General features: G+C 39.8%; 1 protein-coding gene across 12 annotated transcripts in view; it reads left to right on the top strand.

Moving 5' to 3' along the window:
- Window positions 1-16,807, top strand: part of ARID1B (AT-rich interaction domain 1B) — a 429,634-nt gene that overhangs the window by 140,689 nt on the left and 272,138 nt on the right. For all 12 annotated transcript variants that reach the window (XM_057310926.1, XM_048225999.2, XM_048225996.2 and 9 more), the window contains one exon: window positions 13,586-13,696. In XM_057310926.1, coding sequence (XP_057166909.1) covers window positions 13,586-13,696 — 111 coding nt within the window. The remainder of the gene's footprint in view (window positions 1-13,585; window positions 13,697-16,807) is intronic.

Below are 16,807 nucleotides of genomic sequence, written 5' to 3'. Positions count from 1 at the left end.
AGCTTGTGAGCATCTAAGGAGAAAACTTTTAAGTTACTTTCAGGTCTGAGCAAGGCCCACTCTTAGACTGATTTCTGATTGTTAAGTTGGGTAACTATTTACCTGCTTTTAGGACTCATATTGGAGCCTCTCCTGGGAGCTCGCAGGTGGCGTGACAGTCTGTAGAGCCAGCAGCCTGCAAGGTGGGCTCTTGGCTGGAGTGGCCAGAGATAAGGAGGACAGGCATGAGAAAGTAATGACTTTCCTCTCCTTGCTATTTTTTTTTCTCCCTTGGGAGACAGAGCAGTATATTAAAAGCACTAATTTTGAGTATAGGTATAATTTGTTGCCTTAATAGTATCAGTTCATATATAATGGTCAGTTTTGTGTGTATGTGTTTGTGTGTGTATTTTGGGTCTTGATATAATCCTGAAAGCTTTTTAAATAAGTAAATAGAAAAATCTGAAGAATGAACGAGAACGTTTTGAGAATGTTAGAATGTCATTTGACGTGTATGTGGTATTGTTGTTTTTATTTTATTTTATTTTATTTTTTAATCTATTTATTTTTAGAGAGGGAGAGGAGCAGGGAGGGGCAGGGGAGAGGGAGAGAGAGAATCTTAAGTAGTCTCCACGCCAAGCATGGAGCCCTATGCAGGGCTCGATCTCATGACCCAGAGATCGTGACCTGAACCTAAATCAAGAGTTGAACTCTTAACCGACTGAGCCACCCAGGCACCCCTTTTGTTGTTGTTGTTGTTGTTGCTATTGCTGTTTGTAAGATTTTTATTTATTTATTTGAGAAAGAGCATGAGCATTGGGGAGAGGCAGAGGGAGAGGAAGAAGCAGATCCCCTAATGAGCAGGGAGCCCGACATGGGGCTTAATCCTAGGACCCTGGAATCATTACCTGAGCCGAAGGCAGGTGCTTAACCAACTGAACCACCCAGGTGCCCTGCTCATTATAGTTTTCATACAGTCAACTTTCCTTGAATTTACATTCTGATACAAGGGAGACTGTGGAATTTCTTTTTCCTGTCCCCCCCACCCCCTACTCTCAACTGCCTTTTTGTGTTTCATTGCTCATTCAATTTGTTAAAGTATGGAAAAGAAGGTAAAACATAACTTATATATGACATTAAAGTTCTTCCTTCATCAGTTTCTTTGATTTAAAAAATTCTTAGAGTAATAGGCTCTCTATGTATTGTGTTCCAGAAGATGATTATCTGCAGATGTTGAAATAATGGGGTTACTTTTAAGAATTTGCTAGCGTGGGCAAGATCCACCTTTGTACAGCCACAGTTTCTACAGTGAAAAACGGGGATTATCTGCATCAAAATCACCTGGGGTATTTGGGCAACTAAATTCTCTTTAAAACTGTTCTTTTTGGGGGAACCTGGGAATCTACATTTAATTTTATAGGCAATTCTGATGCATTCTAGTGTTTCCATGCCTCTGGAGCACAGAAATACTAATCAGTGCTTTCCAGTCTTTCACTTTAGCATGGCCCACGGATATTATTTCATTTATTATTAATAACCCTGAGCGGTCATACGGCAAGTTTTCCCTGAATGTGGTGGGGCTTGGGTTTGATCCCAGTTCTACTTTAATCTAAGGGTTTACTGTCTCCTTTATTACTGTTTATATATAATAGGGATGTATTTTGCTCCAGAGGTAGGCTGATATTCTTGCCTTAAGGCCATTGGTGTGAGGCTTTCCATTTGTTAACCCAGTGGTTTTTAAACTTCAGCGTGCATTGGAATCACCCAGAACGGCTTGTTAAAACACAGATGGTGTTGAACCCTGTTCCCAGAGTTTTGGGCTTCTAAATTTCTGACCAGTTTCCACGTGATGCTGCTGTTACTGCGGACCCAGGATCATCCTGGGAAAACGGCTGTGTAAACTCAGTAGTTCAGAGTGATTCGGGAATGGTCCCTGGCCTAGCACACTCAGAGGGTATTCCCTCTCTCTCCTGAGACCCCAGGATTCTCCAACCCGATGGTTAATATCCTGCACAGCTGGAGACCCCAGGAGCCTGGCCCCCACTATTTTACCACTTGGCAAGTACTCGGAGTACCGTCTACGCTTTAGAGCAGCGGTTTTCAACCTTCGCTTCCCCTACAGAAGAGCAGTGGGAGGATTATTTTCAGAATGTCCTTGGAAATTTGAGGTGTTCATTTTAATGTAAAAAGACTAAAGAAATAAATTTTGCTTTAATAAATTTTACTTTAATTTCAAGGTAATTGATGGTAATCCTAAATTTCTGGAGTCTTCTTTTTCTTTCTTTCCCCACATAGAAATTTAATTGACTTTTTAAAGGTAAAAATTTCCTGTACTCATAACAACACTTAACTGTAATATAGATAATTTTAAAAACTATAAGGGAATCTCTGAAAAATTCAGATGATTCTGTTATTTCTTAGAGAAGGAGTGTCTGTGGCCTGTTCACTTTCACTGAAGATCAGAAAAGGTGATAGGAAGTGGATGCTGACTTCTCTTAAGTATTTTTCCCCCTCATAGTCTATACTGTGAAAATGACAACTGGAATGGGGAAAGAGAGAATTAATTTCATAGACCAAATGGTTCATTTTAACTTCTTTTTAAAGGTTTTGAAAGTCATATATGCTCATGGTAAAAAAAAAAAAAAAAAAAACAAAAAAAAAAACAAAAACAGAATCCTTTTCGCTTCTTCAATTTTGAAAGTGTTACTGGTACAACGCAAAACCACGGCCACAGAGCCTTCTCTAGCTGGCTTTTATTGTCTTTTGTTATGTTTTTTTGGTTACTTTTTGGTTTTTTTCTAGCCTTCTTTTTTTTCCTTTGGTAGTTTTAGCTTTTACGCCAAAGGCATTTCATGGAGAAGTCAACTTTTTAAAAGTGATCCCCTGTATAGCTTTAGGGATGAGTTGGCAAGACAGGCTTGAGGCAGGATCTTTCTGGCACCTTATTTCTTTCCTTGGCAAACACAAGCTCTCTACCTGTTTATACAGCATATGGGTTTCATAAATTCTGTTTCAGCAGGTTGCTCTCATGCCACTTGCGTCCCTCATGCTATTCCTTTAATTAAAGCGTATGTGTAGTAATGCAAGGTGTCCTGTTTAGATAACTTTTTAGACTGGAGTTACTCAGGCATCCTGAGCTTTTATTGCATATAAAATTTGGACACTAACTGTATTTGGGAATTTTTTAGTAATTATATTTTTATTTTACTTATTCAGATAAAGATTGTAGCTAATCTGGTTTTAAATCTTTCTGAAATTATGTTCTCAAGTCTGGTGAGTCCCATTTTTGATATTATTATCCCAGTTCGTTTTTACCCTTTCGTTTTTTGGGGGGGTCCTTAAGAATCTGATGAATGCTGGGGGATCCTCTTCCCAGAAAAATATATGCACCACTTACAATTTGCTTTAATTTCAGGAGAGTTTTCAGATCTCTTTCCTTCCAGGTTGAGAATTCAGGCCCTAAATGTGAGTTACAGTGTCAAGTGTCTAGGTGTGGCTCGTGTGCCTGGGGTGTCAGCTCTCTGGTCTGGGGAGGAAGGGGTTTGGGGTTTGGCAGTAAGTCAGCCATCGGAGAATGTGAGATGCCAGCGCCAGTGTTACTTCTTTTCAGAGTGGACGGTGACCCTATTGAGCCATTACTGCAACCACCGTAAGACAAGTAGGGCCATTCCTGACATCAGTAGGCTAGGTCGGCCTGTTTTACAACCACGAAGGGATGCTAAACTAGCTCTTGTTCACGACGCAGCGGAATGTTCCACTGTAGATACTAGGTAATGGCATCATGCCCCAAAGCCCCACGTCGTTGAGATTCTTATCAAACTTCAGTGAAAATACTATATTGTCGTTAGTCAACAATTCTTACTTTACAGGCCAGTTTGGGAAGTTTATTACAAATTTAGATTCCTGAACCCCAGCCTCAGGTTGAGATTTATCAGCTGTGGGGTAGAGTCCAGAAAATAACCCTTGTCCAGTAGGAAGCGGAGCCGGAAGGTCATTAAATGTGAGGACTCTGGGGAATGAATATATTTGGTTCCCATCCCAACTGGGCCACTTGCCAGCTTAGTGGCCCGGGTAAGTTATTCAAGAAACTGTGCCTCAGTTTCTTCCTCGGTAAAATAGTACCTGTTCCATGGAGTTCAGTTCAGACAAAAAGACTTTTCTTACAATGCAGGAAGCACTTAGTGTGTAGTGTGTGGCAAATAGAAAATGTTGCATAATTATTAGCTGCCGTTGCCATCATCACCATCAGCAGGATTGCCGCAGGTAAAGCCCCAGTGGTTCAAGGGAGATTTTGATTCTCATCCTTAAATGTGGTTTTAAAGAATATACATAATAATTGCTAACATTTATTGACCCTTCAGTGTGCCAGGCACAGTGCTAATTGCTTCAAGGTAGTCTCTTCTTTAATCATTAATAACAACTCTTAGAGATAAGTCCTTACATTTTGGTTTCGTGGATGAGGAAAGTCATTCTTTAGTAAGTTATAGAGCCAGGGTTCTTTTTTATTCTGTGTGTGTGTGTGTGTGTATTACAAAAAGCATAACTGGACATTAACTGTGGCTCTTTTAGCTTTGTGATTTTATTAAAATAAATGGATCTGTTAAAAATCTTAATGATTTTAGTCCTTAGCTTTTGAGTATCTTCATATTTCTCTTTGGTATTTTAGGAAATGTAATTTTAGACACATTTCCCTTTTCATTCTGGGTCCACTGTTAGTTTAGGAGGAAGTTCTTGGAAAAACTGAGAGAAAACAAGAAGCTTTTCTTAAGTCGTGAGTGCCAGAGGAGTAGCCTCCAGGATTCGAACTTGATTAGAGTCGGAGAGACAGCCCCTCGTGGTGGAGGTGTTCTCTCTCTTCTCCAGTCCATTCCGAGTTCACCTTTCCTGCAGGCCCGGGGACTGCTGCAGCCTCACGGATATTGGTACGTCTCCGCTGTGGTGACGTTCTCGTTAACGGCAGGCTACAACTGTAGTGTTGAATCTGCTGGCAGTATTAATGAGACAAAGCAGTAAGGAAATCTAAAGTAGCTTGTCCAAGCCTGTCCTTTTTCTAGAATGGTTTTTAAAAGTTTTAAATTTTGTAAATAATTATGCCTGTGAATTGGTAGAAAATTGGCAGTGTTCTGAATCTAGCCAAATCTATACTCCGTCAGTATATACAGTGAATTCCAGGGAATTTGGCTTTAACATAAGCTGAGAAGCTGCCTTTGGAATCAGTAGCAGTAAAAAACCATTTGAGCCTTGGTCATGTGATTTTTAAAATCTGCTGTAAAAGAGTTTTGGAACAAGGGCTTAAAGGAAGATACAGGGGAACGTATTGATATGGACTTAGAAGAATAAAAATGATTTACCAGTATCTTAAACAGATAGTAATTAGGACGGATGTAAAACACCCACTGTGCTCCTGGTCCCTGAGCACTGCACACCTAATATACATGAGCGCCGGGAGTCAAGGGCACGTTCATTGTACCCTTAGTCTTCCCAGGCTAACTCAATCAAATACGGTTTCTAGATAGGAAACCGAACTGAAAATTTTGTTCACTGTCACACAGCTAGGGAATAATCTAGAAGTTGGAATTTGATCTTGGGTTTCTTTGACTCAAAGTTTCATGAACTTTTGAGAGATTTGTGGTTGGAAAAGGCTTCTTGGAGTCAGTGAAAGAGGAAACAAGACCTTTAAGAGCCTAGACCAAGATAAGGGTAAGAGTGTCAGATTTAGGCAAGGAGGTGGCTGGAGCTGAGGTCAGGACAGCTTGATCAAGGAATGAGATTGAGAAAGGATCGCTGAGTCAGCAATTGGGACAGATAGGAAAAATGACACTGGCAAGGTTAATTTGGTCGGAATTATGGAAGGATTAAAAAAAAGACAGCTAAGTGTTAGGATTAAGTAGTACAGCATACATGTTAAAGATAAAATGGTGTAGGGGGCAGTTTAAGAAACTGGAAGATTAAATGATCTATGTTTAGTAGGTTTTCTTGGGGGAAAGGGGATTGATGGCAAAGGAACCAATTAGGACGTTCCTGTAGTCTTCCAGGTGAGAGCTGCACTTAGCCCCCTCTGGATTTCTGAATTTGTCTTTAATACGGTTAACTTTATTTTCATTTAAATGGAAAATTTCAAACATAAACAGAAGTAGACAGGAGCCCTGTGCACCCGTCACTCAGCTTTCAGTAGTTGTAGGGCCAGTCTTGTTGCATCTACACTTTCTTCCCTCACCTCCCAACCCCCACCCTCAATATTATTTTGAAGTAGTCCCAGACATCATATCCTTTAATCTGTCAGTATTTCACTATATGTCTCTAAAAGATAGAGGGCTTTAAAAAATAAACATAAACATAATACAGTTATCACATTTAAAACATAAATTTTCACCAATTATCCAAATAAATGGAATAAATATTTTATTTACGTTGTAAGATAGTTTGAATCAAGATCCAAGTAAAGTCCGGTCTTAGAATTGGTTGATACCTTCTTATCTCTAAGATTTCCCTCTGTCTCCATCTCTCTCTTTCCTCTCCTTTTCTTTTTACTATTGCAACTTATTTGTTGAAGAAAGTAGCTCATTTGTCTAGTAGAGATTCCCACAGTTTGAGATTTGCTGATTGATTTGCTATGGTTTAGTGTGTTCTTCAGTCCTTTGTATTTCCTATAAATTGGTAGTTAGATATACAGGCTTTATCAAACTCATTGCCTTTTTTTTTTTTTTTGGCAAGAGTATTTCATTGCTGGTTTGTTCATTAGGAGGCATAGAATGTCTTGATTTTTCTTTCTTTTTTGATGGCATCACTGATACTTGCCATAGTCTTTCTCCCTCTCTCAATTTTTATTATTATTTTTTTACTACATTCAAGATTGCCAGTAACAAAGAGCAAAATGTGTTTTGTAGCACATTGCTACCAGGCAGTGTAGCTTTAACATGATAAATATTCCTGGACGTGAGCCCAAGTTTTGTTAAGTTTTATGTATTTGTCCTCCTACATTTATTTTTGTATTGCTGTGTCTAATTCTAAGTGTAAGCTTTTCAGAGCCATTCAGTCAATCATTCACCAGCCTCTTATTGAGTACCTGTCCGTGCTTGGCACTGGGAGCCCAAGAGGAAGTTAAGAGTCCAATTCAGGAGATACACAAACAAATAGCTGAAATACAGCATTATAAATTTTTTTTAAAAAAATATTTATTTATTTTGAGAGGGTGCGCAGGGGTTGGGGGGGAGGGGCAGAGGGAGAAGGCGAGGAAGAATCTTAAACAAGCTCCATGTTCAACACAGAGGGTCGCAACTCGATCTCACGACCCTGAGATCATGATCTGAGCCGAAATCAAGAGTCAGATGCTTAACCGACTGAGCCACCCAGGCGCCCCAGCATTGTAAATTCTGTAAGAAGAGTACATCTGAAGTCAGTATGGTGTAGTTGTTTGGGGGCATGGTGGAGTTAATGTTTAGCCGGATCTTGCAGACACAGAAGGAAAGGCATCCACAGAGGACCAAGACCGACCGAGAGAGCTGCACCTGTAGGTGCGTGGCACCGCAGGAGCTCAGGAGCAGTCGACAGGCTGACATGCAGACTTGCAGTGGGCCCTGGGGAAGGCTGGGATGAAGCCGGGGTGGTGGCTGGCAGATGTTTGCCCGGCTCCTCAGTGCCAAACCGGACCGTGGATTTCGTTCTGTAGGCACTGAGGAGGAGGACTTGGTTTTTTTGTTTTGTTTTGTTTTTAGATTTATTTGTTTGTTTCAGAGAGAGAGAATATAAGCAGGAATGGGAGCAAGGGGTGGGGTAGAGGGAGAGAATCTCTAGCAGAGTCCCCGCTGAAGCACAGAGCCCAACGCAGGGCTGGATCCCATGACCCCGAGATCAGGACCTGAGCTGAAACCAAGAGTTGGATGCTCAACCAACCGAGCCACCCAGGCACCCCAGGAGGAGGCCCTTTCCAAGCAGTAGGGCGCTGTGACCGTTTGTATTATAGCAAGTCATGTCTGGTGACATGGTAGCGAGAGGTTGTTGTGAAGAACGGCCCAAGTAGAGGCCTGGCAGTTGGGGAAAAGACAAAAGAAGGTGGACTTGACAGTGATGCGGAGTGTGGGGATGTGTCAGAAGTGTACGAATGGTGAAAGAAGAAAAGCTCTTGAGAAGTCCCCTGTGGAGGGGGAGGCCCTTGACCAGGTGGCAGGCCGGAGGAGGAGGAACAGCTGGGAGGAGGGGGAGGAGGGTCGCTCTCTGGCATGATGTATGTAAGGGACTTTACCCTTAAGTGGAGATGTTTATAGTGTAGTTAAAATATGTGGGACTTGAAACGGAGATTTGGGAATCGTCACCATCTAGGGATCAGAGTGGATGGAACTTTGGGGTAAAGATCTGAGGGACGCCAGTTTTCAAGGGCCGGACAGAAGAAGCAGAACCAGCAGGGGAGCCTTAAATGAACATAATCTGAGAAGGCTGGGTCTCTTTATGTTGCTTTCTGTCAGCCTGTGGACTTTAAATAACTATTCAGTGATAATGAATGGTTGAGAGAGTAGTTTTATATTCAAATTTTTGGGAGTTTTAAATGTTAGTATTTCTTATTGATTCACAACATTGTAATTGAATATTTTGGAAATATCTCATGTATAAAATATGCAAGATTCATAATTTCTGAAAGGGGAATTTAGGAGAATATATGGAAAATAGGGTAATACCTTTCAGAAGGTAAAAATTACATTAAATCTGTGTTATATAATGGTGCTTGAGGCTTCCAGTGGTCTCCAAAGTAGTTAGGATAGAATTGAAGATTTGTCCATCACACTGAGCTACTAGCAGTGCTTAGACATGAGCCGTGCACATCATTTAAGCTTTTGCTTCCTCGTGGTAAAAAAAACAAGATGATGCTAGGGACTATCTCATGGGACTATCCTAAAGGTGGACCATGAACAGAGCCCTGCCTGCAAATGTCAGCTGTCTTTGTTAATAACCTTTCCATTAGGGCATTCAGAGAAGGGAAGGGGGTGATTGTGCCATTCTGAAGTGGATATTTTATAGCTCTATATTGCTTTCCTTTTGGAAAGGATATTTTACATTTATTTATCCACAGACTAAAGCTGGGGAGGTCAATAGCATGCTGTTTCTTGATCAGAGTAATGATTTCACTTGACCGGCATCCCTGTGTGGCCATGGGGCATTTTCTCTGTGGCGGTGATGCCATCCTTCTCCCCTCCCCCTACAGTGTCTTTTATGCCAGGACCACTTCTTTTCTCTGTTAGTCCTTGGAACTGATGATGGGAGTTTCCAAAGGAGGGGGAAAAAAGGAGCAAGAAGTTTATTCTGACCTAGATATTACAGGATGTTACGAGGTTCAAGTTCTCGTCATCTCACTGTGGATTATTGCACTAGTAATAAGTGGCCATCTTTATTCTTTGAAGCACATCTATACTTCATGTGATTACTGGAAAAACCTTTTTGAAGTAACCTGAAAATCACCATGTGTTCTGGACGTTTTTTTGCTAGCTTCTGGACTTCCTCCTCCCCGGCCCCTTAGTACCGTTTGTGTGTCTAGGACCGAGGTGCTCTTCTCCACATCTGCTCCTCCGTCTTCCTTTGGTTTGTATTCTGTGAGCTCTTGAATTGTTGTTTTCCTTTTTGTTACTATCTACCAGTCCTCCTCCCACTCCCCCTACTCTGGGTTTCCCGCGATTTACAATCCAGTTTAGGCATATTGAGATGCTAAGGTGAACATTTTTAGCGAAGCTTCATTCTGTTCCAAAATGGTGGACTCAAGTACACACTGATGCTCCTTTTGTTAAGAGCACTTTGCTCGACTCCGTCAAAATTTTACACGTGTCAGCCCTTTGGCAGAAATTCTCCTTGTGGAGATGTGCGCTCCAGAGAAGCATCACGTGAAGACGCACGCACACGGATTTTGTCACGGGGCCGTATGAGGTAGGGGAAGGCCGGGAACAGCCGGAATGTCCGTCAGGAGGGGACTGGTTGGATAAGTCACAGTACTGACAAATAGCGCAATACTCTGTAGCATTAAGAAAGGAATAGATATTTAGGTGCAGATATGAATGAGCTCAACAATATATCGTTAGGGGACCAAAAAATACGCTGTGTACAGGAAATATGCCCCACTGTGTTTAAAGGGAAAAGGGCTTAAATTCACGTTTATACTTGGTAACGCGTTGAGCAGTTGTGGGAAGAGAAATAACAGCTGCGAGCAGCAGTCCTTGTGGAGGGCATCCCGGGAAGGAGGTGGTCGCTCTTTTCAGTGTTTATCGCTTTGTATCTTTCGAACTCATACCATGGGGATATTTTCCCTTTTTCCTTTTTTCTTAAAAAGGGTCCTTGACATTTTATGCTACATTTTCTTTAAAGTCTTGTGTTGCCATTAGTACTTAATTCATTTCATCATAAAAGAAAACAGAAGCGCTTGGGCTCTTGGCCTTGACAGTAGACCCACGTGACGGTTTCGGTCTTATCCTTCCTTACAATGTGAGGGGGACACGAGTGTTTCCTGCCTGCTCGTGCTCCGCACGGTACCCAGCGAGGAGTGTTCCATGCTGGGCGTTCAGTAGACGTCTACCATGTCTGTTAAAAGAAACACCTAGGTGAAAATTTCGGAAACAGATGTGTACATGCCCCTACCCCAAGCTCTTTTCACACCTTTGTTGTTTTCTGAGTCAGTCTCCCTTTACCTTTGACTCATAACATAAAGAAGGTTAAAACCAGAATCCATACATGGTTCAAAGTTTGTGGGTGAGATGAAGAAAATTAATATTGATAAAGAACTGGGAAGGGGTAAACCGCATTCCCCACTTGTGGTTCTTTTGTATTGCAAAATTATCACAGTGAGCGACTCTTTCAAATAGCCATGGCTTTGTGTGTGTACGGCGGAAGAGTGCAGGGATAACGTGCGTGTAAACTGGTGTGCACAGTAGTGAGCACTAGTTCCAACTTGTAAATAACCAAAGTGGCAGTGATGTGTTAAGAATGTAAGGCTGTGTCTTGTCATTTGTAAATAAAATGTGATGCTGAACGTATTTTTTATTTTCTGATACTGACATTGCCCTCTTGTTGTCTATTAAATTACTCATTACTACTACTCTTCTTGAGGTGAAAATAAGTACCTACTAGAAAATAAATACAGCTGTGAAGGGGGAAAAGCTCAGGTTTGTTACAGAATATAACCTTTCTATCTTTATTAAAGCTGCCAGATGTAGACTTTATAGTCCCCGTGTGAATTATATATAGATGATGATTGTTTTAGGTTAAAACTTGGTACCTTTTCTGGATGTTGTCTCAGTTAAATTAATCCTTATGTTTCAACATAAATTGAGGCAGAACAAGTTCCCGTTTCAGCAATTCTCACTAAATTTTGTTTCAGTTTTATTTCCAACTGAATTCAATAATTGAAATCCTCTTGTGGTTAGGAATAGTGTGTGAGACTTTGGTAGAATCTAATTATTTTGAACTTTTAAAGCCTTAAAACGTGAAATGTAAAGCCATAGTAAAATGTTCTGATCGCTTTCATACTCTATTAGTTCAGTGTTGCTTATTTTAGAGGGGACAGTATCTAAATTGAAATGTGTATTCATTATAGTTGTAATGGTCTCTTTCAACTCTTTTAAAAATCAGTTCATTTAGCTACAAAGACAAAATAAAAAACATTTAAAAGGCTAATAAGCATAGGGCATGTGAGTCTGTTCCTGTTTCTTAACCGACGTTTACTTAAAAAAAAAAATGTCTGAGCACTGCCCATAAACTCTGTGTGCGCACACGCGTGTATTTGAGGAACTGGTGGGGGTCTGCTCATTTGTTTGCCCATTGTGAGGCTGTCCAGCACCTTTGTGGGTTTTGTTTTGTTTTTTTTTTTTTTTGTACCAGGGTGAAGGCCCTGAATGGAGGCCTTGTGCCCTACTTGATTTGAAACCCTCACTGTTCATCTAAAGGAACCTTGCAGGGCCCCCAGCAGGAAGTCTGTGTGACAAGTGGAGGTCTGGGATCCGGAAGCAGCGGTGCTGGGGGCAGGGGGGCAGTGCGAGTGGTAATCATCTTTCAGCCTCGGCTTTTGTCCCCCACAGCCTAATTGTTACCCTCTGCTGGCAGCCAGATTGAAGAGCTACCCTTTTGGGTGTCCTGGATTGCTTGTGCTCACTGAGGCCTCACCTAACTGTTACCAGATTAAAACCCGGGCAGCTGGGCTTTAACTCTCTTACAAAAGCGTAGTACTGACTGGGCATTATGCATTCTTTTTAGAGGTTAGATATTTTGATGAACTCTTTGTGTGTGTGTGTGTGTGTGTGTGTGTGTGTGTGTGTAGCTTTATTTAAAGCCTAGGAGGGTTGCTTGGGAAATGCTGTATTATTGGCATGCTCTTTATTACAGAGCCTGTTTAAAACCAGCACTTGGCTAGTTAAATCTAGTTTGTACCGTTTGTGTACTTTGTAGTACTAGCTATTGGTCCAAAGTTTCTTGGCTTAAGAAGCCATGTAATTTTAAGTGTATACTGTGTGAGAAAGGGGTGGGGCAGTAGCAGCTTTTTATAGGGCTTCAACTAATAAACATTAATTTTTAAAGTAATATTTTGAGAATTTAACAGGAGAAGTAGAACCTGTATATAATGTTTAATACTAACACTGACAGGGAAAGGGAGAAAATTTTGTTTTTAAGTGATATTTTCTATTCTTTTTTTCTCAGAAACTGGTTCTTCAACTTTCAGTGCCAATTAAGACATGCTATAATAAGTATTTTATATTCTGTCCTGCTGTTTGACTTTGGGGTGTAAATGGTGGTAGAATGTTTAGTAGCTGAGCGTACATAGTTAAACAGCTAGAGATTGGGACTATAGTAAGTTTGGTGTGGTGTGGTATTTGGTTTATATAACAGTATTTCAGCATAATACTGAAACCATGCAGAATACCTCCTGGAAAAGTGTTCAACAGGATGCCAGAAAGGCCATGTTAATGATAAGTTTCTCATACCTCAGCAGGTTTTTTGGGCGTGTTTGTTTCCCTACTGCTGTTTTATTCTTTATTGTGGTTCTCTGGAAACTATGCCACGTGAACATATGGAATTCTGTACATGAATGTTTATTGGTTTTGTAGAAACCCCAGGATACTGTGAGCTTAATAACTATGTTGTTTTGTGGGTTATCGAGAGGACATACTAAAAGTCAGTTGTTAATAAAGTTTTCATTAATTATTTTAACATTTTCAAGATAATATTAAAGGCAGCTCAACCAAAATCAGAATTAAGCAATAACATGAGCTTTTGGTTTGCTCTGGTTTAAAAGAGAGTTTGATCATTGCTGACCTCCTTCCCCATCTTTTACTGACTGTTACCTTCCTGCAAAACTCAAATACAGTGTTTAGTCTGTATGGTCTCATAATAAATTTAGTTGTGTGTGTGTACATATATATAGAGATTTAAAATTAAAGAAATAAATGTTTTTGCTCTTGATGATACACTGCTTTGTCTTTTGTTTCTACTTTCGATAAAGTGTTGAATGATAGCTATAACATATTTTTATGTTTGCTTAAATGTAATATCAGTTGATAGTTTGTGATAAGCCTTTGCTTTGCTTTGGTTACAACTCACTGAGATATTTATGAAGTACTTTATATTTGTGTTTGTTTAGGACATGTCTCAGGAAGGCTATGGAACTAGGTCTCAACCTCCTTTGGCTCCTGGAAAACCTAACCATGAAGACTTGAACTTAATACAACAAGAAAGACCATCAAGTTTACCAGTAAGACATTAATGTGCTGATTTGGAAATGTAATGAGTTAAAAAAATTTTTAAAAGAGCTCTTGTTTTTGTTTGTTCTACTTTATATTAAGACTTGGGGGAGAACTTTCTAGATTTCAGATATATTTGTGATTTATTATTAAATTTTTTAGGGCTTTCTTCTTAAGAGCTATGTGGTCTTGGATAAGTCTCTTTCATTTGTAGGTATGTCTTAGTCCAGTTGGAAGGTTTATTCAGCGGATGGGTTTTGTGGCAGAAAGGTGTTTCTGTTGTACAGTTTGCTTTGCTTAGCCTGTCGCTTTCTGGTAGTGATACAGGGCAGTGGTGTCCAATGAAAGAGTTAAATGTAAAGAAATTCCCACTTGGCAAAAGATATCAGTGATGAATGAGATAAAGCATCCGGCGGTAGTTTGAATATCTTCGGGGACTTTATGTATTGAGAAATCACCCAATCCTTTTCTACCTAAAAGAAAGTATTTTCATTTAAATTCGGCAAAAGCAGTTTCTAGGTGTTTCTACCAGCGAATACTGTTTGGTGATTGGGCTATATATTGATTAGAGTAGTGGCTACATTCTAGGGACTCTTGTTGAGGCCCATAAATAGTTCATCTGTGTTTTTAATGAGCAGCCTGATTTAAATGAGGTTTTCCTTATGAACTAAAAGAATAAATCTGTGCAGATAAAGTTTTATATTTATTTTCTTGTTAAAATACTTTGATTTGAAGAATTATTAATATTCCTTAATCTTAAGTTTTCTTTAAGATGGGAGTTCAGGCTAGCCATGATTTTAATTTGAATTTCAAATATTTTGCATTAAGATTTATTATATTACTGCTACACATTTGAGAACCAGCGTTTGTAAAGAATGTTCTACATGACGTTTGGCATGCGTGGGGCACCCGTTTTTGAGTTACGTGTGGCTTTAGAGAAGAAGGTAAGTCATGGCTGCCCGGTGTGGAGGATCTTGGAAGCTGATGCTCGTGTTTTTGACATCCTAATTTTTTAGCTTTTATTTCTGTGGTCGGTGAAATTTATTGTGGTCATTCTGTAGTCACATTGGAGTATTTATTGTCTAGTTATTTGGTTTGTGAAGGAGTGAGAGAGGTGAAGGATTCTGCATTTTGTGCTGTAAGCCCTTTTCGTTAGCGGGTGATTCACAGCTCGGTGAGCCTGTAGTTTGTGTGTGCGCGTGTGTAGGTGAGCACTGTTGATGATGTAACGTTTGCTGAATATTTGGAAATTGGCTTGTGGTTTTAGGAAATTTAAATGGGCTCGCGGGAAGCAGATGGACAATGAATTCCACTCTTTTTCCCACCAGATTTTTGTTGTTTTTAGAGAAACCCAACTTTGTAGGGTGTGCCTTTGGCTGGCAAAGTGTACTGTTACACATGTTGAAAAATTTGTTATAAACTGATAGACCTTTTATGCAGCTATAAGAAAAGTTTCTGGTGTGTTGCTTTCCTCATATGCACTTGAACTTTGGAGTCACTCACTGGGCCATGCTTCCCTTCGAGGCTCTGCGCTGAGATGGGTGGTTGACGTTCAGCTCGCTCTACGGCACAGCTGGGGAAGGAGTGGAATGTGGTCGTCCCAGAAAACTTATGGAAGAGTTCTGCGCTGGGATGGCGCTTTTTAAGTTGATTATTGCAAAGGGGGCTAAAAGTATTTTAGGAAGTGACCCGATGTATTCATCAATAGTTTAAGTTTTTCTGAATTGTTCTGTTTGTATGCATATAATGGCTTGCTTTCTTCCTTACGCTTTACCGTGCCTAATTCCCAAGAGGATCTAAGGTTGTTCATCACATAAATTTTCTTACGAGCTAATAAAAAAAGAAAGAGACGCCCCAATTAGTATTTTCTTTCTGTTTTTGTAACTCACAGGTAAATAAGATGCTGACTGACTCAGTAACATTCAATAATTTTTAGAGAGCAAAATTTCCAGGTTTTGGGGTGAGTATATGGGTGTGTGAGTTACTGAATAAAGAACAAACCATAGATCAGCTGGTGGACCTAACACACCCCCCACCCCTGCCGCTAATCTGTGAAGATGAAAATTGGCTTTACTTAAATGCATTTTAGCACGACACTTTTCTTTCAACAGGCTTCGTTTGTGTAGAAAGTCTCTGTACGGGGTTTACTGATGCGTTTTTAGCTATGCGGATGCTGCGTCAGTATGTTGTTACCCACAATTAAGGTAATCACAATTTGGCGGAGAAGTTTTTTGGTATTCTACTTGGCTCTAACATCCGTATGTTTTTAGTGTTACTTCTTTAAGTATTTTAGTTCTCCAGCTTGGTTAAGTTGATACTGTAGGTACCATGAAACTGTATTATATCTGATTTTCCTATTGGGTAGTTTGTAGATTTATGCTGCATTTTTTATTCAAGTGTCAATGATATAAATTTTGTCTTCTTACTTAAAGGCAATCCATCATATTTGTAACCTCTAGTTTGTAATTTGGAACTAAGGAAATTGTGGGTGTCACCTTTACATTTTAAAAAATGTGGTATAGCGATTCTAATGTATGATTATTAAGCTTTATTTATTGTGTATGTGGCTGTGAAGAAGGAAGCTTCTCCAGTAGTTATTGCTTAATCTTTTTTATTATTTTGAGATAGATTTTGTAGTATTTTCTGCACGTGTGATATTTTCTTTAGCATATTTGTTACATGGTTAAATTTCTATTACAAGAAATCAAGATATTTCCAATGTCTTTATGCTAGATCTATACTTTGATTTCTCAGTAAGTTGTCCACTCACTGTTGTTTGAACTGGTGTCTGTATTTGCATGTCATTAAATTCTTGGTGATCTTCCGAAGCTAAAGCAGTTATGTTCCAGCTGACTTAGATCTTCATATCATCCACAGTAAAGCAAATAACTGATAAATTAATATTTGTCCTCTTGTTGTCTTGGGGCCATGATCAGTGATATTTACTTATCACTTAATTCACTCAGGCCTAAGCTTAGAACAGATCTTTCTTAATAATATCCACTTACTGCTCTACCTCTTAATCATACAGCTTTCCCCCAATTGATATACATTAGCTTACATACCCTTGATATTACCATTTTTAGCAAATCTTAGCATATAGCAGATATTAAAAGTAGCTT

Source organism: Ursus arctos, unplaced genomic scaffold, assembly GCF_023065955.2.
Source record: "Ursus arctos isolate Adak ecotype North America unplaced genomic scaffold, UrsArc2.0 scaffold_13, whole genome shotgun sequence".
Taxonomy (NCBI): Eukaryota; Metazoa; Chordata; class Mammalia; order Carnivora; family Ursidae; genus Ursus; species Ursus arctos.
This window is presented reverse-complemented; position numbering and strand designations above follow the sequence as displayed.